The sequence below is a fragment of the Carassius gibelio genome, chromosome B7 (assembly GCF_023724105.1).
Source record: "Carassius gibelio isolate Cgi1373 ecotype wild population from Czech Republic chromosome B7, carGib1.2-hapl.c, whole genome shotgun sequence".
NCBI classification, from domain to species: Eukaryota; Metazoa; Chordata; class Actinopteri; order Cypriniformes; family Cyprinidae; genus Carassius; species Carassius gibelio.
In genome coordinates this window covers 26392710-26415887 of record NC_068402.1, presented here as the reverse complement: position 1 = coordinate 26415887, position 23178 = coordinate 26392710, and the positions used below count along the sequence as shown (strand labels likewise).

Genomic DNA, 23178 nt, shown 5'->3' with positions numbered 1-23178 from the left:
AGAATGTCCACTGAGCTATAAAAACACATGCAGAGGTTTTTCCAGTCACAAACAAAAGCCCACACGCACACAAATTACAAACGCGTGCAAATAAGTGTGATGCACAGACAAAAAACCGGATGATTATTTGCACAGACCTAAATGAGCGATATAAAGAGGAAATTTACATTTAATAACATGTTAGCTTGTGCCAGTGCCCTGGTAAGAAAGTCTGGCTTGACTTGCATTCTTTCCCTGTACCGCAATGCAACGACAGGCCTACCAAGAGAGAGAAACATCTACAGCATCTAACCACTAAGAGAACTGAACAATACATATTTGCTCTTATATCACTTTTTAAAAATCATATATCTTTGAGGAATTTACAAACAAGGAAAACCCATTATTTATCATTGAAATGTGACATTGAATAGGCATATCAGAACAAAAAAGACTGTGGAAAGTGGTAACAGAGGGTGGTTGATGTGTTTTTTTTTTTTTTTTTGATTGTTTATACTTTTTCGTTCAATTTTAATAAATCTCTCTACAGCGGTGGCATCTGGTAAACTTAACTCTTTAACCTCTCACTTTTTCTCTTGAATCCCTCTTTCAATCCTCCTCCTGCCATCCTCCACGCCCTTAAACTCGCCCCTGTCCTCCGTTCCCTCACTGACTTGTTCTCAGTGCCTCTTTGAGAAGGATGTGGGGTGGTTTGTGCGTGTGGCATTTGGGGCTTCTGTTTTTGGGGTTAGGATGGGTGCATGGGCAAAGCCAGACCAACTTCACAAGGTAAGTGTGTTAAGGTTTGTGTGTTTTTGTATATGCACAGGCAGATTTGTGTGTATGTGTGTGTGAGAGAGAGAGAAAGAGTGAACGCAAGCATTCAGCAGGAGATGTTAACATCCAAGCCTCCCATAAAGCAGCAGGATTAGAGCTGGAAAAATAGAGTTTGAGGAAACATTGATTACAATGTTTCTCTTCAACCCTCAATTAGACAGGAAACAATGTCCTGACAAGTGATGGTCAGATTTAATTAGTTTTTTTTTTTCAAGTCAACATAAGTTGTTGTTTTTCTTGTATTACTGTTAGCTGACCTCAAACTACACTGAATAAGAACTTGAATGTTAATAAAAAAATTAGTATTTGTTGTCACTTATGTTGTATATATGTGATTATATTTTTTAATATACAGTATTTAAGTGATCCAAGTGTGTAGTTACTTGGCAACCACTTCATCAAAAAGTCACTTATTATACTTCTACAGGGAACTGGAAAAATAAGTTCCTTGAATGTAATTTAAATCATAGGACAGTTTTTATTTTTATTTATTTTTTTTGCACCTTCACACAGTTCCTCACAAAGCTATCATATGATATGATCAAAACAAAATGATTAACACAGAAACTTAATCTTAACATCGTGTTTCAGGGCCATTCCAAGCACAGGCTTGTTTTACAGTATCAACAAAAATGTCCCAGTTGTCTTGAATCTTTATTACTCTTTTTTTGTTCCGCTCAGGCTGTACAATGTTTATGGCATGCAACAAAAACTACCACGCTGGTTTCTTAGTCTTAATAATCATTAAATTCATTCATTATTGTGTAACCGGCCAATAAAAGCAGCACCTCTTTAATTAAACGATAGCTTTGATCATGTGTGCGACACACGTCTGAACGCTGCTTCTGTGTCAGAAGTGTTTAAATATGCATGGATTTGTTCAGTTCTACCTTTGTTTTCTGATATTATGTACATTTCATTATTTACGGGTCAGCTCGTGTATGTGACTGGATTGGTCTGCTGAGAGGAAAACCATTCATACAGTATCTAGAGCTCGGTGGTTCACTCTGTAACCTCACATCTGTTCAGTTGGCTGTGGTTTGTGTTTATTTCCTTCTAATATGCCAGAACTGGCAGTATTAAAGTAGTTCAAGTACTATAAATGTGCGAACAGGATCCAAAAATAACCCACTGAACAAATTAAACAAAGGATCCACACTCCAGAAGGTTTTTAATGAGCAGTGCCGTTTGTGACTGGTACTATTTCAAATGGTTTACGTGTTTGTTTGTTTGTTGGCATATTTTTAACATTAGAAAGTTTTAGCTCTTTTATGATGCTTTAAGTAATTCATACTTTTATTCAGCAAGGATTACAATAATCAAGAGGGACAGTAAGACATTTATACATCTTATAAACTTCTTTTGAACTTTCTAGTCATCAAAAAATCCTGAAATATAATGAAAATATTTTTTTTCACAAATATTGCGCAACCTTTTTAAATAGTGATAAGTAGAAATATTAAAATGATTACAATTCAAAATTTCTGAAGGAGCGTCTAACACTAAATACTGCAGTGCTGGCTGCTGAAAATTCATCAAAATTCCTCCTCTGTGCTCTCCAGGCCTGTATTCCTGTGTGGTGGTCATTTGACGACAGACTCGGGGTTTGTGGCTAGTGAGGGTTTCCCCTCTCATTACAAAGCAAACTCCAAATGCACCTGGTACATCACAGTAAGTCCAGCACCTTCAGATTCTTTTGCTTTGCTCTGTTTCAAGCCTTACATTTTCATCCCCATCAGGTTCCAGAAGGTCAAGCTGTGGTGCTCCAGTTTAGGATCTTTGATCTAGAGGCGGATCCCACCTGCCGCTACGACTACGTGGATGTCTATAATGGACACTCGTACACGGTGCAGAAACTGGGCCGCTTCTGTGGGACGTTCCGACCTGGAGCCCTCATCTCCACCTCCAACACCATGATGCTAGAGATGGCGTCTGATGGCAGCACAGGAGGAAGAGGATTTCTGGCTTATTTCAGTGGGGGGAAACCACATATCGATGGTGGGATGACTTTTTATTTTAAGTTCAAGAATAGCATTTGTTTGAAAAATAAATCTTTATTTAAAGTGAATTATAGGAAATATTATTAATAATAACACTACACGTCTTGATTTTTGAACAATTTAATACATCCTTGCTGAATTAAAGTATACATTTTTAACAGTAGAGTGGTACTGTATTCTTCTTCTTATTATTATTATTTTTTTTTTATATAAATATCTGTCAGTCATTCTAATTCTCTCTTCACCCTATTCCCTACAGAAAATCAGTTCTGTGGTGGCAGATTGACGAAGCCTCAAGGTTCAGTGAAGACACCGAACTGGCCAGAATCTGATTACCCAGCAGGCATCAGCTGCTCTTGGCACATATCTGTGGAGCCCAACATGGTCAGCCTGCAAAGATCAATTCACAGCTCTTTTTCTCTTGCATTTGTCTACTCTCAATCTGTTAAACCATTGGCGACCGTTAAGTCATCCAAGAACTAATTCTATTTAGGTTGCTAGAGACGGGCTGCTATGAGATTATGTGCATGTGGATCAATTTGAACCCTAGTGTGTGTTTATGATGAGAGCATAAACGGTATATGGGAGAATATATGAAAAACCTAATTCAGTGACATGGAAAGAGAGAGAGTGAGAGAGCGGCATGAAATGTGCATGAAAGAGCCTTTATACCCGGTGCAAAAAATAATCTTTTTACTTACAGAACTATATCAAAGTGTGTTTGTGTGTGTGCATCTGTACATGCCCAGGTGATTGAGGTTAAGTTTGAGAAGCTGGACTTGGAATTAGACTCATACTGTCGATATGACTACGTGGCCCTGTTCAACGGGGGCGAGACCGATGAATCTCGACGTATTGGCAAATTCTGTGGAGACATGCTTCCAGAGTGAGTGCAAACACAACGCACCAGATTTCATTCAAATCTATTCCTACACTGTGACATTTAATGAGTCCTTCAAAAATTCTTCTAAGGATAAGGGATTTTGTAGTTTATCTACACAGGAAAAGGATGTTGTTGGTTTCTGCAAGGTCAGTCATCCTAAGGGAAGGTTAGTGAAAGAATGTGCTTCCCAGTTAGGAATTACTTTCTCTTTACACAGTTATTCGTTTAAAAAATAAGACTTTTGTGCTGTGGAAGGTTTATGAATTACAAATAATGTTGGATATCAATTTTAAAGAATATTTTCTTCTTAAAGCAACACTTTGTAAATGTTGGCGCTCTAGCGGTTAATAAACAGAACTGCACGCATCCCGCGGAAGAACATTCTAACCGGAGCTACCTCTCCAAGTTTATGTCTATGGCGATTCACGCAGGTATGTGTTACTCCGCAGCCGTGACGATCCAAACAGGCTACAATAGTACAAAAATAATCACTTATTATAAATGTACCGTAGTTATTTGGGATAGACAAAAAAAGCTGGTTTGGTAGGTGAATTTATGATGCATTGGCTTATTATATACATTTTGCAAGTTTTGAACACACAGAAAAATGTTACATAGTGTTGCTTTAATCCAAAATTAATTGCACAAATACCAATAGATTATTTTACACTGCGTAAAATGCAATGAAAACGTATTTTATTTGTAGTAAGTGCAATAGTTTTAGATGCAATTTATACTTACAGTATAAAAGAATAGTGGCAGATACTATTTGCCTCTTTTTTATTGTATATCACATTATAAAACAGTATATAATAATATATTCAGTATATCACTAAAAATCAAAGGATACAGCCTCACTGGGATCTTACTTGATCTTATCACTAAAGCTTACGAATATGGCTTAATATCAATTAAATGTTTTTAAATTATGTTCACCCAAGTCAAATTACCTTTATTTAAATGGTGCTTTTAACCATACAGATTTTCAAAGCAACTTTACAGTATTAAATAGGAAAATAGTGTGTCAATAATGCACCCAACTGAGATGCAGTCACATCAGTAGCCCAACAAATTTCTATTTTAATTTACAAGGAGCATGTTGCCTCAAGGGGGCGAAGGGGGCCTAAGATCACACCTATTAATGGACATTTTCACTCACATTTTAAATGAATTATGTTTAACTGCTAATAGCCCATTAACCAAAAACTGAGATGGTCCTCACTGCAGAACACAAGATCCAGGGGGGCGAGGTTGGAACCAGATCCAACTCCTCCCACCTTACATATCCCTAAACCTACCTGTCTCCATACCCTGGATGGATCTTGTGTGTTTTGCTTATATAATCATTGAGAAACAAAGAATTGTCACACTGGCAAAGGCAGACAGCTAAAACATTTGTCTTTTTTTATCTCCTGCCTTGATTCTATTAAAAGATTTAGTGAGTACAGACCAACCTTTGTAATGATAGAGTAAAATGTGAACATATATTTCAGGAATTCACCACAAACCTATACAAAACCCCATTGACTTGATGGATCCAGGAGTTCAAAAATGCTAACATGTTCTCGGGGTTTAGAGCTCATTCCTGCAGCACTCAGTAATTGTTATTTGCAATAGTTTTAGAATTGTAATAATGTTCTCTGTGTTTCTTTGTATGTCAGTATGGTTGTGACCAATGGAAATGAGCTGCTGGTGCACTTTGTATCGGATCTAAGTGTGACGGCTGCAGGCTTTCTGGCTCACTACCAGAGTATTCCCCGCGGCTCCCGCACTGCCACGGCTAACCTGGACACGGCACACGGGCCAAGAGTCGGCACTTCACCTACCAAACCCACGACTCAACCAGCAAGACCTAAGCCTAAAATTAAGCCCACACCGAAAGCTCCCTCAAGACCACCTAAACCTGTACCACCCAGACCAACTCCTAAACCGAGATCAAAACCTGCACCCAAGCCTAAACCAGTCAGACCTACTCCCCCAACAAGATCAGGTGCGAGAGTCACACCAAAACCTGCAGTGAAAGTGCCAGCGAAACCTACAAAGAGGCCTACACCTAAAAACAAAGTTAAACCAACAAGTACTCCAGCAAAGCCAAAAGTAAAGCCTGGCGTCAAAGTTAAACCAACAGCAAAGCCAAAAATCAGTCCCATCTCTAAACCTGGGAACAAAACAACAACAAGAGCAGGTACAAATGCTTATTGTGTGTGACCGTCCAGTATATAGTATTACTCTGGTGTGTGCTAGAGTACATATTTATGATTTTATATGTTTCCTCCAAGTAGCCAACCCATTGTGTTCCCAACCATGCAAGCGAACAGGCACTCTCATGACCCAATTCTGCCCCAGTCATTTTGGTAAGATGCTTCATTTATTTCCCTTTCATTCTCCCCTAATTGCATGTCACAGACATGGACATTTCTATAGACCCATAAGAGGACAGTCATTTGAGGCAGACAGCTGCTCGCACAGTAATGATGGACCTTAGAACAGTGCTTACAACAAACATGGTCAAGACACTGCTAACCTGAATATATTGTAGAAATGTAATCTTCTGTAAAGTTGTGTATCAGAGGCATGCAATCATCTGATTTTCTTCCTTTATATCTCCCATAGTGGTGACTGGTAAAGTGACTTCAATTAATCCTGGATCTCAAGAAAGTGCTGAAGTTGAGGTGTCCATCATTAAGGTCTATAAGGCAGGTAGACTTCAGTTCAGAAAGAGAGGACCCACCAAATCTGCCACACTGACAGTAACATGCATGAAGTGTCCTGCACTGCGTAAAGGTGAAAGAAAAACACAAAACCAGTTCATCCACAAGCAATTGTACAACATTTAAGAAAATGTCACTGGTTGATATTTTCGGTCATTTCACTGACCTTTTCTTTTGATTGTTTATTAATCATTGTGAATTTACATTATAGGAGTGAACTATGTGCTGATGGGCCAGGTGAGTGATGAAGGACTTGCCACTCTGACCCCATCCAGCTTTGCTCTTCAGTATAAGTCCGTGCATGACAAAGCACTGGCCACCCTCGCAAAGAAAACATGCTGACCTCACAACCACTCTGACCAATCACAAGCCGGATCAAACCCACTCTGGTCTACTTTAATCAGGCAGGGAAAGGATAAATCAGATACACTAAATCCTTAATTATAAATTGCATCTTTTTATATAACTTTTTATATAACAGTTTAAGTAAATATTCTAATACTAAGGGAACAGAAGATTCAGAAATCTGTGGTATGTTATGCATCACACCAGAACCTTTCAGTCATATTCAGGGTATAAAGTACAGGATGATTTAACATTTTATGTTTATTGTGTTTGTATTATTAGCTTATATTAGGTCTGTTTAATGTATTATGCAAACATTTTGATAAGGCACAACATATTCATTATAAATGATAAAGCTCCTTTAATTAAAGATGGATGACATGTAAAATATGAATTTATCAGCCTTCATCTTTTCAAAAACGAATCAAAATTCAATAATTTTAACAATACATAACATTGAGTGTATATTTGCATATTAATACTAAACCATAACTGCTAATCATATCTACACTACAGTTCAAAAGTTTGTGGTTATGTTAATGAAATGTTTCTTTATTTGATCCAAAAAATACAGTAAAACCAGTAATATTGTGAAATATTACCATTTCAAAGAACTATTTTCAATTTGAATACATTTAGAATATTTATTGAGTAATTTATTCCTGTGATTGCAAAGCTATACTCCAGTCTTAAGCGTCACATGATCCTTCAGAATTCATTTTATGCTGATTGGTCCTCAAGAAGCGTCTCTTATTAATATCAGTGTTAAAAAAGATTTTGTGAAAACCATGATGCAGGATTTTTTATGAATAGAAAGATTTTAAAAAATAATTTCCCTTTTGATCAATTTAATGCATCCTTGTTGAATAAAACCAATTTCTCATTAAAAAAAAAAACCTTATTGAACTTTAACTTTTGAATGCTACTGTGGATTTATTACACTATACCATTAACTAAAACTCTGTAAAAACAATCATGTCCTGACATGTATGTTTTGACAGCATTGTGAAAAGAGCCTCAGAGGATTTCCTCCTTGAGCTGAGAGTTCCAAGCCAATAGAAAACAAACAGCTGTATGTCTCCATCAAGTGGACACTTCTAGAATGAGGTGCTGTGTTTAGTGTCTGCAGTGTGCTGGAAAAGAGCCAAAAAAACAAACCTATGGAAATTGTATCCGGGTCAATATCACCATAGAGTGACAATATTTAAACATTTTGGTTTTCATTTTCCATTCGCTTTATGTCATATCATAAATAGTATATATATATATATATATATATATATATATATATATATTACATATATTAGCTGAGCTCCCACACATTATTATTATTATTATTTTTTTAGATAATTATGGGCCATTATTCAAGCATAAACCATAAGATATGTCCACCCTGTAATGGACATATATATTACTGTTAAATATGTTTTCATTGCAAAATTAAGATGCTAAGATGTTTCTCAAAAGGTATGATGACCCTTTCCTAAACAGGTTAATTTAAAAAAACATTTATAATACTAATAAATAATATAATTACATCCTCAATCACATTGATATGCATGTGACAGCAAAATAACACACATCCTCTTACACAAAACAAAAAAATCTAGAAAACGTATCTAAAGAGCCAAATAATGCTTTGCCTTGTATAACACACCCAAAAGAGTTCCTTATGTGCAGGACACCAAGATGCACCCTGAGTGATATTGACCCATTCCTTAGTTACAGTAATTTCCCTACAATTCATTCAAGGTGTCTGTCCCACACTGCTGTCTATTTAAAGATCGGAGGTCATTGCTGCATATCCAAGATATATGTATGTGTTTTGTGCTTTGGTGTTTGCTTTGTGAAATAAGAGTTATAAGAGAGTTACACTGCATTAGTCAATCACACACACACAGACAAACACACAAAGCCGGATATGTAAATATAGGCAAATTGACACCTGCAGACATGGAAATGTTAACATAAAATCCTTCTCTCAAAGGATTTCTCAGCTTAACATTTCATTTAAAGCACTTATTTGGTCCCACTTTCAGATGGCCTTAACTACTTTGTATTTGCATTTAAATTAATCATTTGATACAATCCACTTATTGTGTACATACGTTTCTACATTGTACTTATATTTTAAAAATACCTGTATGTAATAACATATTTTAGTTGCACTGTTGACCCATCTCTTGAACCTCAACTAACCCTTAAACCTACCCATACCACCAAACCTGTCCCTAACCTTACCTTATATTTTGATTTAAGTACATAGTAGTTAAGGCTCCCAATATAAAGTGGGACCACTTAATTTATTCTGATTTCATCTTATTCACATAAAATAAAAAATGCACATTCATACATCTTTTACAAATGAAACACAGACCTGATTTATCATTTAAATTTATTGATCTAGTTGAATGGTTGATCTATTAGATGAAATACATAGAAATAGAAGCAGTACAATAACTCTTATATATTAATATCCACTAAACTGACAAGTCTTCTTGTTTCATATTCAAGCCTATATCCTAATAAGTAAGATATATTAGCATGTTCTACTCAAGTAAACCATGATTATAATCTCGCACTACAGCATAGTTTCCAGTGCATTAAGATTATGAATCTGTCTTCTCCCCTGAGAACTAAAACTGTTCTAGACAAACTGTTCTAGAACTAGAATTTCTAATCAAGCTGTTTCAAACAGAGTTTTTAAATATTCATATTTTGGTGTTTTCTCCAGAGCGAACATATTTTATAGAGGTTTAGTCTCTTGTACATTTGATTTGTAGAGTATAACTATATACATCTTATTACAGGTGTGAGGTCTTAGCATAAGGTGAGCAATACGACCGCACAAAGTTGTCAGACCTGCACAATGGCAAACAAATGTCGCAAGCAGCCCAACAATGCTCTTGTCAAAATTGCTGAAACCTTCCGGTTCTAAAGAGTTGTCCGGTTTTGTAGACAACCCAGCCTAATCTATTAAAGCTGGATAAGATGTGGGTCCCTGTCAAGATCACAGACTAGTGCAGAAACATTATGGTAATTTATGTGCAAATAATAATTCTGTCTAGACGTGTGCAACACAGTGCAATGTAACAAATTATTTATCTCAAAACTGGATACAGACCGAGGCTTTACAACTCAAGTTATTAATGAATAACAAATGAATCCCTGTAAATGATGAAATATATTTAAAACTGAAAAAAAGAAAATGCTATAAGATATCCTCACACCTATTGCAACTATTCGGCCTGCTTGACTTTGAAATTGGAGGACAGAACAACAGAGACATAACATCTTTTTTGACAGCCACAATATCTGATTCAACAATTATCTCAATTTGTCATTCACAGCAACAAAAAGACGTGTTCACACTGAAATTCACAAATATTGTTAAACCACGCCAAACTCTCAGACTAAATAACCTGTATGTTTTGTCAACAGGTGTTTCACTAAAGCACTTAACACACTCTCTGATAAGAGCACCATTTACTGAAAGAATCTGATTGGATGAAAGAAAGTTCAACTACCCAGAAAGACCAGTGACAACTCATGGCTGTAAACAGTCCAATAAAGCTGAATACAGCCAACTAGTAGCACTTTCTAGACCGGCACCTGATCGAAGTTATTAATTTACCACAGACATTTTTGTGTAGCCCATGACTACAGTTAACCTGTGTCTTCAAAACTGGCCTTTACAGTAAAAACAGTACTTGTTGATATGTTTTTCAACAATATGGCTTTGTTTTTCTCCTTTCAGTCTAACCACCAAGGCCTTCAACCAAATGTCAAGTCATAAAGAAGCATATACAATCAAAAGCAATGCATAGTTACAGTAGATCATGATAAAGCATTTCAACTGAAATCTACGGTTACTACCTGTGCTGCCACACAACTTAATTAAGGTCTATAATTGAAAATATTGATAGTATAGAGTGAAATGTAAGGTTCATTAAACAGTGAAGGGTGTAGTTTATCGCTGCAGTGATGTAAACTCCGCCCCTCTCATTTCCCTTTGCTTCAAACAATTTGGCTGAAGCTATTTGTGTTTGTGTGCACTTCCTGTTTAAAGGGTTTGTTTTAAAGAAGGAGGAAATGTGAGTGGGCGGATGAGAAGAAAAAGACAGACAGCGATAGACAGATAGGCTAAGAAAGACTATTTCAAAGATGAAGAGTGTTACTATATAAGGTGTCTAGTAAAAGCTCAATAATGCGTCATTTTAAAACCTTCTTGAGTGAAAATTATGAGAACTTTCTGGAAACCAAAAGGTACATTCATAAATAGAGACCCTGGAGAGCAAATGAGTCAGCTTCCTGATTACAGAGCAGCAAGGACTTTGACCACCCGACAGCTAAAAAACAGCCTCCCTCCAAAGTCCTTACAATGAAACCTGCTAAAACATTTACGATTTTTGCAAAGAATGCCTACTGAGCACTTTTCAGTGGCCATATCAAAAGGTATAGTTCACCTCAAAAATTGAATCTGTCCTCATTTACCCACCCTCATTTCATTACAAAACATTCTTTACTACATGGAATGCAAAAAGGTTCAAATATGATCTCGACTCTGAATATACCAGTAGTCATATGGATTCATTTCGTGTTACCTTTACGTCCTTGTTAGAGCATGAAAGTTTTGGGTCCCATTAAAAAAAAATCAATTATCTTGTGCTTTGCAAAAGAAAGAAAGCCATATGAGTTTTAGACAACATGAGGGTGAGTTAATAATCACAATTCTCATTTTTGGGTGAGTGATCCCTTTTAAAATGATTGAAACGAGTTCATACTGCAGAAATCATTTAAACATTGTTCAAAAATGAAAATCCAAAACAAGAACTTTAAACCTGACCAGTACACAGCGTCTCTCCTAATGTCCCTTTAGCTTTTTTTGCTCTGGTGCGTAGATGTGATACGCCCGCCAACCAAAACGGGCTATAATGCATGCTATGCACCCCTGCAGGAGCAACATGACCCCATAGGTGGACCAGAGTGTTGGTCCAGGGAGCTTAGGTGGCATTGCAGGTGATAGTACCAAAGTTGGGTTGAGAAGCACAGCCTGCATCTCTACTTTGATCATTTGCATCTCATCCAGGATCGACAGGAAGGTGCAGCAATGGAACCACTGATGGCTGTGACCCCAGATATCAAAATTCCCTGGAGAAAGACGTTCTGGGATCTTGCTGATATTGAAGAGGGCAGACACCACCAGCCAAAAGCAATGGCGGTAGAAGAAGACAGCCATGGTGGAGAACAGATGAGGGGAGGAGGATGACGGCGAGCTCACGGAGAGGCGGTAGAAGATGGGAGTGGAGGAGATGAAAAACGGAAGGAGGAAGACAAGGGTGCGGACAGCATAGCGGTACTTCCGCCAGCACTGTCTGGTGTTACAGCAGGTGATGATGCATATGATAGCGACCAGACAGGAGGATGGGATGTAGAGGCTTTCAAAGAACAGCTGGAAGTGAGTGGGAGAAGATGCAGAGGGCCAAGCCTCATCATCGGCGTTTAGGCTCTTCCTTTGAGTAGAGTTCAGTTCCCTGAATTCAATCTCTGGTATTCCTGCTTGAGGATGGATGTAGTAGTAATATGCCAGTGAGGAACCCACTGTATACGCACTAATAGTGCCATAGTCCACAAAGAAACAGATTTCACGAATGATGAGGGACATGGAGTTGAGAAGATGAGCCAGGCTGCTGGCTAGCAGCAGGTACAACACTCCCAGAAAGTAGTTCCAGAAAGGGTAGAAAAAAGGATTGCTAGGTTCAGGCGCTCCTTCCCACGTGAAAACCTCCACAGAGTGAAAGGCAAACACAAAAATGGGGAGGAAATGTGTCCAGAAGTTTCCGGTCTCATTGGTGGGACGAAAAGCAGAGGCTAGGCACTGCCGCAGACTGTAGTTGGGGAAACGATAACCAGACAGAATGAAGTTCTCAGTCACTCTTGGTGGAACATCAGTGTGACGTAGTAATGGAAGTGAACACATGATTTGACCCACCAAAAGACGAATTCACTGATGAGCAATAAAAATATCTCCTGAGCTTAGAATCATTGTTGAATTAGATTTTTAAACTGATCACACACATAGCTAGCACTACGAAATTGAAGGCAGTAATTAAATAACTAGTATTGCTTACAGAACGCTTGACTGTCAAACTGTATGACATCACAGAGGCAAAACTGTCATTTTAGTAATCCTTTAGAATCATTTATGGAGGTCATGTGCAGATTTCAGCAGGCAAAGGCAAATACCATGGCTCAATACAAATCCAAACAGCATGTGCTGAAATGACTGTGGATTTAGCAGAAATGAATAGTCCTGGTGTTGCAAGTGCAAAGGTCAACGGCTCCAGGTTCTCTTTTTCCGTTAGCTCAAGTCTTTTCGTTTAAAAACTATGAACGATTAAAAAACAATCACCGAGCATGCTCCTCTACACTGTTCAAGTCTTCCAAGTCGTTCATGTCACCTGAGGTTCACACGACTTCGTGCACACATATGAGCAAACAGTGAGCTTGTTTTTCTGTGCTGAAGGTCTCGTTCGCTTCTCACTGCGACTGCATCTCTTCTGCATTAAAGCTTTCGAAAGTAGGTCATGTGGGACACCGTCGCGCACCGGCCGGTCTCTGAAAACGAGCTTCTCTCCTCAGTGTTTTATTAATGCTCCGCCTTGCATAATTCATCGGGCAGATTATCGCGTGCTGTCTCGTATGAAGATGCGCCGTAGAATAGCAGACGATCTCAAAATCAGCCGTTTCGTGCAGTCTCACTGCGGTGTTTTATCTCAGAACGGGAACAGAGAGCACGTCTCACGATTCAGCGGTTTGTGTGCCGGCTAATTCCTCTATTTTCGCCCATGTTAAATACAGTTGTGTTGGTTTAAGCGTCTCTTCGCTCAACATTCGCATTGCGGTGCTGTGTGATCCGTCACGAGCTCTTTTCCAGGAAGGAGATTTTTCATTTCTGCTCGACAGCACTTCTAAATAAACAGTCAACCGGCTGAAGTCCCTTTATCGTTCGATTGCCCTTGACTTCTTGCACAAATGCCGGCTGTGAGGGGCTGGAGGACTGTCTGTACTGTAGCTCTTGTCCGGACGTTACTTAATCAGGATAAAAGCGTCCGTGTTGCCAGCTCCAGCAAAGCAGCGCAGCGTGATGTGTGTGTTTGTAGTCAGTCATACGAGCTTCAGTTTCACTAAAAGTGTTCAACAAATTCTCCGTCAGCAACCGCCGGTGTCTCTCTTTATCTGTGTCTCTTTCTCACACAGACACTTGTGTGGGCTCTATCTTTCTCCCCCACGCGCTGGGCAAAACACTCGCCGAAGGCTACGGCATTTACAGCTTCTGACTCATGACCGATTTCACGTCTTATTTTACCGCAAAGTTAATATACTTTACAATACATCAAATGACAGTTTTAAATTTGGCTCAGATCGCAAACGAAACTTGTGCTTCTGCAGATATTTGTGTTTACACATTTACAAAAATATCCGTTTTGTGTCACATGAGTAAAAAAAAAAAAAAAAAGATTTGTTACAGTGTAAACGAAGCCTTATTTACACAATACAGTGCTAGCTGAAGTTTCTCATTCTGCCTCATTGAGCTCTTTTTTCAGTTTACTAGCAATAAAACAAAATTTTAATCACCCATACAGAGGGCTACCCATTTATCACTTCTAGGCCATCTGAATTGTTCAAATTGACACCATGACATTTCATGAAACCGCACTTTCACAGCAAACAGCACATGCTGTTAACCTCTTAGCATTACTGTTAAATTATTCACAACTCACACACATCTAAACTTCTGAGTCCTCCAGCATAAGCAGTCTATGAAGTCCCTCTGTAAGCATGCCAGGTGGCCCTATGATGGAAGAATAGTGCTATCATTAGAGAATATTGATTTGTTACATGGGCCAGCTGGCAGAATGGATAGCAAATGTCTGATTGTGCTGATTTTGGATTATTTCGACAGCATATTGTGATGGGACAGTATTGGTTATTAGTGACTTACAGTATCATAATCAGCCTTTCATATCAAAAACACCAGGCCTTTTGGAAAAGTAGCAGCAGCAGTAGTAGTTTAATATTTTAATAAACTCATTTATATTTTAAACCTTTCTCACGCGCTTGGACTCCTCTGAAGATCATATTTTATTAAGACATTTTAATAAAATATTTAACATGTTTTCCTGTCATTTAAATGTGAGTAGGTCAGTGGGCTTTATACTCTGTGTGGGCATACTGTAGTTCTCACATAAAGTTTTGAATACTGTTCTACATAGCATGCAGTATACTGCCAATGTCGGTGCAGTATCATAAAAATGCCAATTATGCTGTGCTGTGTATTTGGTGACCACCTTCCTGAGGACTAGTCAGGCAAGGCCTCTGTGGGTATTGAAGTATACTAGTTTATAGATGAGATGAAAGATGAATTCAGTGCCTGTGGAGGTGAAATAGGAGTAGGTGCAGCAATGAATATCAGATGTGTCGCCATAGCTATCAGATGTAAACCACAGACTTCACCCTTCAGCAGAGTACATGCTTCATATACAGTACAGAACAAACCAGAACTAAGATTAAATTGGAAGCCCCCAGCACTAATACCTCAAACAAGTTGAGACTGATTCTCGTCTGCAAGAGTCAAGATCTCAGGTATTTGGAGGTATGCATTAGAGACTAAACACCTGAGCATTTGAATATTACTGATTTAACCATTTGCTGTTATCACAAATGAATGCTATAGTAATGATTTATACATCAGCTCCTGTATCAGACAGTGTCACCGATGACAGATAAATGACTTCATGGGAAGTGAATCGTTCCCTCAGCTCTTGAGAGGACATAGGAAAGGGTTAATCTGCAAATAGGATAAGAGGATAAGAACAGCCCCATGTGGCAGTTCGCAGAATTACATAGCTTTTATGATAAAGGCAAAGGCATTGTTAAAGAATTACAATGCTAAGACCTAAGATAACAAACAGATGGATGGTCGAATGCACTTGAATTTCAGAAGAGGAAGAACAGATGTGTATTTGTGTCACCTGATGCCTGGAGGGTGCTGATCCACGTGACGTGCGAGGGATCGTCGGTCTGAATCCCACAGAGGTACATGACCACACACAGGTTTTGTATAGTCTTTACAACATGCTTTGTGAGTGATGCATTGTGGTTTTTCGTCCCATTCAAAAAGATTATGACCCACAAACAAACAAGTCCTTTCTTTCCAGTTTGAAACGAGACAAAACATTAAAAGCTGCTGAACTGAAAACACACTCTGGCATGATCCAACATCCGGACACATACTCACCAATCATCATGTCTGGTTCTGGACCCCGGTGTAGAAACAGGGCTCAAAAATAAGGTTTCTTTTTTCCTGCTGGCGCTATAACTAAGATTTCCATTGGCCCTGCCAAATGTTTCCTGGCCCAAATAGAATAAATATTTTAGCTGAATTAATGTTAACCTGTTTTAACCAAAAAAAAGTTATAATGTAATTCAAACAGTATTTACTATAATAAAACGTATGCCAATATACGTATTTTACATTTTTTTTTTTACCTTTTTCTAGACTATTCTTTTTCCAGACCATCACAAGTTATGCTTGCAGTTTTGACAAAGTCGAGTAGTTACCAAAGAAAACTGAATATTTACATTTGCATGACAAAAAATACACAGTAGCTAGATGATCACTGAACACAAGATGTAACAACACAGCACTGACCTTACAGGACAAGTGTCGGTTCTGTTAACAAAAGTTTAAAGGTCACCTGAGGGAGAATGATGTATATCTATTAGAAAGATATAAGTGTAAACAGGAACTTAAATTCTAAAGTCATCCTTTGTTTTAAAGGCCAGATAACAGTATACAAAGCAGTGAATTGAGGAAATGATGAAATGAGACGTCAAAGTGTATTGTAATCACCTGTTTTAACACATGCTGTCCCTGAGCTAATCACAGTTTCCATCCCGTCACCCAAATATGGACTATAGTTGGCAGCATGTAATAAGGAGCACTTGACACTTACTATACCTCCTCACTGCTGTGTTATAAGTTCATTAAAGCATTCCTTCTACTACAGTTCAAGTGTTCATATGTCCATGAATAGAACACCACAGACAGAGCACCAGGGAATAAATCTCCTCTGAACTTACACCTACTTCAGCTTGAGCTGTTCCTTCAGTTCCTGTTTCCTGAGGACATCATGTCCATTTTTGTTAACACCCTGTGTACTTTCACAAACCTCCCCTGAACACTTCACTTTCATTGTTTGCATATTGTGAAATAAATGCTGACCTCACTGTGTCGGTTTTCACTGACCACCAAAACAATACAACAAAAAAGCAGAAGAACACAATGATGGTGAAAAGTGTGTGTGAGTGTGACTACAATCAATACAAAGCTATTCTTAGTGACTAGTGAAATGTCTAGCAGACAATGTTGTCATCCTGCAGGCTATGATTATCATTCAATCGATGTATGAACCAGCTTTCCACATGCCATCTCAGTCATTTTACATAAAATTAGTTAAACGCCAGCAGTTGTACATGACACAGCCTCTTCTACTACTATCAACAAGTAATCTACAGAGCAATCATGATAAAGCACTCAGCTTTTACAGAGCAAATAGTGCAAATGAGATGTACTCATACACAAAAGCCCTTTACTGCTCCCTGATGGCCATCATCCATCATCCATCAGACTGAACATACAAATGCATTTACTGAAGACAGCCATCATTTCTCTCTCTCTCTCTCACACACACAGTTTTTTTTATTTCTCTCATAGGACAATCCGTTGACTGCCATTGATTTTTATACTAAGCTAATGATATTTTCTGTCATTTAAAACCTATACATCTCATCCCACTCCATTTTCAGTTTTCAGGCTGTGGCTAGACCCATAGAGTCGCCAGAAGAAAGAAGAGAATAGGTCATTTCCTCTCATGTTTAATTCACAATCCATTATGGGCTATTAAATATAATGGAATGGACTATGCAGTCCCCTGGCATTACAGTAAATATTATTATGTTGTCGTACAGTTTTTGGTTGTTGCTGCATTAGTTGAAGTTTACTCTAGTGTAATATTTGGTTGAGTCTTACATTTAATTGCCAAAGGAGAACTGGAGCTGAGAATGTTGTGGCATGTGGCAGTAAAACTAAAAGATTCAGCTAAAAAACACACCATGTCAATGAATTTAATTCAGTATTTATGTTTGTCAGTGGTTTTCAACCAGAGAGCTGGGCCCTCAAGAGGAGATCAAGATCACTTCAGCATTTCAAATAAGACAAAACACGCATACTGTTCCCATCTTGGAGCAGAGGGGAGCCGAATTCTAAAAGAAGGATCTATAAAAGTCTGGTTAAGTAATAAAAACTGAAAATGCAATTCCCATTCTTATATATTTTTTTGTATACTTAAATATATTTAAAAGTCATGTCGAGATCCAAACTATTTTATTGGGAAGAAATCATAAGTAAATTCATATCCTTACCTATTAAATCAATGTGAACTAAACTATAAAGCACCAAATCAACATATCCAGATATCTTACCTACCTCCTCATTGACAAAATCTAATGAATTTGCATCCTAAACCTCAAAGAGTTAATCGGCAATAAAAATTTAACTCCACAAAGAGAAAATATTTTGCCTTTGACACAGGCCTGTTGTTTTGGCTTATGCAGTTATTTAAGCTTTTTCAGAGTCTTTAATATTAAAGTCTGTCTCTCTCTCTTGCCATCTTTTTCTCCTGTTTTTCAGTGTTGCGTTTTGTGGGTCTCTCTCTCTGAGTGATACCACCACTTCAAAAAATCTCAGCATGCTTTTAAATAGTTACAACCCCCACCATCTCCCCCTGCTGAGACCAAAGAAACATTCAGATGAGTTATTCACCATCAACACACTCTTCCTATCATATAAGAAAATCAATAAGTGTGTCTGAACATGACCACTGGTTAGAAGACTTGAAACAGCTGCAATAAGTTTGTGTGTGTTACCAAATAATTATTTAGATTTAAAACTAAAAATACTAATACCTGCTCCGATCTGCTGTGGACACAAGGGGGCGCTGTGGGGCAATTATGAAAATACAAAAGAATAGAGCTGTTTAGTTTACAGTCCTAAAGTCTGGAAAAGCATTGGCATTTGAGTTATGGGTTCCCTTAGGATTTTTTTAATGGGTTTTTGGAATACTGGTTTTCAATTTAGTAGTACAAAAATCTGTGCATACTATTGACGTGTGATGCTATAGTTACACATTTTAAGTTTTACACAATTAAAATCAATATTTAACCTATTTAAGGTAAAATTATATAAAATCTGGAAATGCAATCAAGCAGCTGTAATCCTTATCCTTACTTATAAACACAGACACAAAAATAAAGTGTCCTGTACTTCTATCATTAAGATACACATGAAATTGTTACAATAAATTTACTGCAACACTTCAATTTTAGGGACCAATTCTCACTATTAACTAGTTGCTTATTAGCATGCATATTACTAGCATATTGCCTCTTTATTTGTACTTATAAATGATCATATTCTACATCCCTTCGTCCTACCCAATACCTAAACTTAACAACTACCTCAATAACTATTAAAGGGATACTCCACCCCAAAATGTAAGTTTTGTCAATCATCATTTATTGATATATATAACATTTTACATATTACTTTAAACAATGTTTCATGTTACATTGTTGAATCATAGATAAGTAAATTAGCATATGTGTGTGTTAACTGGTCGACTGTCATACTTACACAATAAAGATAAGAATAAAGATGATTTAAAATAAAGATGACGGAAAAGAAAATAGGTAAATACGAGGATGAAAACATCATGCCTGATCTACAACGGTCATCTAATGCTGCTTACATCACCTTACATAATTTGCTTACAAATTATTACAAGTGCGTATGTCTACGGTTCAACAGTTGGCCAGGTTCAGTGACCATGGAAAGATCTGTGGGAAATGGGTTTACATCACTTTAGGTGTATCTGAGAAACGTTTCTCCCATAAATACCTTAACCTTTCAGTTTTCCTTCATAGTGCAGCCATCATCATGTGAACGCTGTCACTCGACCTCACCTGTGTGAACAACAAGATTGTTTCTAAACTTCACATTAGACCTAATCCTGTACTATGAGGAACCTTCAGTGTACCTTCAGAGTCCACTCAAACCTCCCTTTAGTTCAAAGTTGGACTCGTCTGGTCCCGAGATAACACAATCTGGCCCTCAGTGGACCAACTCCAGCTGACTTGCAGAAAAGGGCAGAACGCCACTAACATAGTAAGCAATGCCCAAAGAAAGAAGGGCGATGACCAGCAGCAGCAGCAGCACCCTCCAGAAGCCCAAGTCCTCCACAAACTCCTGCCAGGTGGAGCGAAAGCTGGACAGCACACCCTCGCTGTTCTGCAGGTTTGGATTCAACAATGAATGGCTCTCCATCGCACTAGGAACAAAGGTATTTTGTTAAGAAAAAAGGTACTAAAAGGTGTCAAATAACTAAAACATGTAAGTGTGCAAATCTAACCTCTCGCTCTCAGCCATCTGCATGGCTTCAAGTTTGGAGTGGGCTCCTCTGTTGAAGCCCTTGACCTCTTGCTCTTCAAGTCCTTCTAGTAACCGAATGGCATCTTTATTGACCCCTCTCCTCTTAGCCAGCACCAGTGGTGTCGAGCCATTGTGGTTACTGTTCAAAAGTCAGAGAACGAGCGAGAAATTTACATAGAGTCAGATAATGATCATAATGACATCATTACAGCTACAGTAAAATAATAAATGAATATGATACGTCTTTGAAAAAGTGCAACATTTATTTTCTATTTTATGAAAGTGGTGGCTAACATTGGTGGATATGGTAACCACGGAAAATTTAAAATTTTAATAAATATAATTAATATAATGAATTGAATAATAATGGGGTACAACAGAAGGTAAGCCAGGGTAAAAGTTGCAGTTGATTATATTTCCCTTTAGAGAAAATGGTCTTGTTGATTTCCAGTTTTGCACAAGATAACTAAATTCAAAGTAAGTTTAAAAAAGTAATGTCAATGTATTTAGTGAATATAAGTATTTTTTAATTCTTAAATTCCAAAATAATTATACAAATCACTTTATTTATCAAAATAATCATAATATGGACATACAAAATTGATTACTAAAGCTTAAGCGAATTTGAAGAAGTATTTTATGCAAAACATGTTGTTCATTATTATTTATTACTATAGCTAAATTATTTGTATCAAATACTTTTTATGATTTTCTTCCTGTAAATGTGTAGCTCCATCAATGTTAAAAAAAGTTGTTTTTTTCTGCAATCACACACTATGGGAGTAGTAAAAAGCACAAGTGTGCCACAGTATTAGTGACGTTGTACATTACATACACATTCATCACTAACAACAAACATTCAATTATTCAAATAAATATATTGGCTTATCTCACCAAATATCAATCTTGAGGCCGTTGGACACCAGGAACTGAATGGTGTCCACATGTCCACACAGGTGCAGTGCAGTGTTGCCCTGATAATCGGTGGCCAGCAGATCTGCACCGAACTTGTGCAGGAAGCGGCAGATGTCCACATTACCTCGCGCCGCTGCCAGATGCAGACCAGTGCGGCCCCTGTGGTCACGAATGTTGGGGTCACAGCCAGCCTCCAGCAGACGTCTAGCAAAACTCAAGTCCCCATCGACACAAGCCTGCAGTAACGGCACACTGGTCTGTGACGAGTCACTGATGAAGACATATGACATGTCTGAGTCGGTCTCCGAAAATTCCAGCGTAACTGAAAAACACAATAATGGAGTGAATCTCACGAAGCCTGGTCAATTCTTCTCACACTCAGACACAACCATCACTAAAACTCCAAAACTGTTAAACTTAGAATCAAAACTTCATAATACAACACTGAATAATACAGCAATCCCATAATTTTGTACTGTATATACATAGACAATTAAATATTTTCAGCAGTGAGAGGTGTTGTTCTTGTTTTGTAAAGAAATCTTAAGAAATTAAAATTAAATGCTACTTGTTGTTAATGTTTGTTTTATGAGTGACAAAGTTTTTTAGTTGGTAATTTTATTGGATTTTGAATGCCATGTAATATAATACTGTATTAGTGTAATATTCCTTTGTGTTACTCTAGCATTAAACTATATTACATTAATGCAAATTAAGAACAATATAAACAGGGGAAGCAACACTGATAAGCCGACACACCATATCATTTTTAAACATCCAATGAAAATGGCTGTCTAATTATATCATTTTAAAACTAAGCTAGAAATTAAATGCAACTAAGTATGATTTATTTATTTGTTTGTTGTTTTTTGCCAATGTTCTGTGTTTGTAAATAAGAGAAGTGGCTCTACTTAGTCCTGAAATAAAACATCTGACACATAACAAGTGATTAATGGACTAACATACTGTGCCCTTAAATGTAAAATATAGCTGATTACTTTTTGATGAGCTGAAATATGTCCTAGTCCTAAATGATGAAAAGAAAACGCTGGCACTAAGACCAGCTGGTCATACTCGAATAAGTCTCAATGGATTATATTCCTCAGCAATCATGCATCATTAAGCTTTGGACTGCTGAGCCACTGACTGTTTATCAAAGCACCTGCACCCTTCAGCTGATCATGATCTGCAGTGCTGGAGCAGCCCACTGCTAGATGATGCTGACTAATGTAAAACCAGCCATCTTTAATCTCTGTGGAGTTTATTCCTCTAAATTCAGAACAGAGACCAATCTGCCGCTGGTATTAACAAGCTCCAGTATGTTAACTGTGATATAACGTTTGTAAACATGTCATTACTGTAAACAGCTGTGTAATACTCTACCGCTGCATGTTTATACGCGTGCATAAGAGAACTACTATCATCTGAAATAGACTCAACAATAAGACATATTATATCACACTTTAATGGGTTTGTGTGTACCTGTTATGTGAAGCAGTATCACAGGAGAAATGTTTTGAGCTTCTTCAAGTCCCGTTGCTTACGTCTATCTGTGTTGTTTGTGTTACTACAGCTGCAGTGATGACTGTGCTTTTGAGCGCGTACAGCGCCCCCTACCGCTGTGGCGCGCTACTGCCTAATAGAGAACATACTATTGAATAAATCTAGTGGGCGCTTTCGACCATGCTTTCGACCAAGCGAAGTTACGCCCTTACGCCCGTCTTGCAGTCTGCAGACAGACCCTTCTCCTTTCGACGCTTTCATGAAGCTTCGAAGCTTGAAAGACATTTTTAATTGTACAACATATATATATTTTTTTTAATGCTGTTCCTTTAAACTTTATAATCTAAGGATCCTGAAAAAAATAATTGTAAAATGTTGAGCAGCACAACTGTTTTTAACACTGATAATAATAAGAAATGTTTATTTTTTTTTAGCAACAAAATCAGCATACTT

The 23178-nt window shown here is 37.7% G+C and overlaps 3 protein-coding genes across 5 annotated transcripts; 1 reads left to right on the top strand and 2 right to left on the bottom strand.

Annotated features, from left to right (window-relative positions):
- Positions 1 to 606: 606 nt before the first annotated feature.
- On the top strand, positions 607 to 7145 carry LOC127962701 (procollagen C-endopeptidase enhancer 2). Of its 2 annotated transcripts, none has more exons than XM_052562351.1 (9): positions 607 to 768; positions 2379 to 2487; positions 2556 to 2814; positions 3076 to 3200; positions 3566 to 3702; positions 5361 to 5884; positions 5982 to 6053; positions 6313 to 6483; positions 6622 to 7145. In XM_052562351.1, the coding sequence occupies exons 1-9, from the start codon at positions 680 to 682 to the stop codon at positions 6750 to 6752; spliced, it is 1617 nt and encodes a 538-aa protein (XP_052418311.1). In that variant the 5' UTR covers positions 607 to 679; the 3' UTR covers positions 6753 to 7145. The 2 variants fall into 2 exon arrangements, with proteins under 2 accessions (XP_052418311.1, XP_052418310.1); XM_052562350.1 differs by having other exon boundaries at positions 5979 to 6053.
- Positions 7146 to 9133: 1988 nt separating this feature from the next.
- LOC127962702 (membrane progesterone receptor epsilon-like) lies at positions 9134 to 14118 on the bottom strand. The gene has a single exon (XM_052562352.1). It carries the CDS (start codon positions 12733 to 12735, stop codon positions 11620 to 11622), a length of 1116 nt encoding a protein of 371 aa, XP_052418312.1. The 5' UTR covers positions 12736 to 14118; the 3' UTR covers positions 9134 to 11619.
- Positions 14119 to 19374: 5256 nt separating this feature from the next.
- LOC127961109 (ankyrin repeat domain-containing protein 46) lies at positions 19375 to 22844 on the bottom strand. Of its 2 annotated transcripts, XR_008154380.1 has the most exons (5): positions 22705 to 22844; positions 21202 to 21544; positions 20288 to 20446; positions 19916 to 20206; positions 19375 to 19841 (listed from the first exon to the last, which is right to left on the bottom strand). XR_008154380.1 is itself a non-coding variant. In XM_052560050.1 (4 exons), the coding sequence occupies exons 2-4, from the start codon at positions 21510 to 21512 to the stop codon at positions 19990 to 19992; spliced, it is 687 nt and encodes a 228-aa protein (XP_052416010.1). In that variant the 5' UTR covers positions 21513 to 21544; positions 22705 to 22844; the 3' UTR covers positions 19375 to 19989. The 2 variants fall into 2 exon arrangements, 1 of the variants encoding a protein (XP_052416010.1); XM_052560050.1 differs by having other exon boundaries at positions 19375 to 20206.
- Positions 22845 to 23178: the final 334 nt, after the last annotated feature.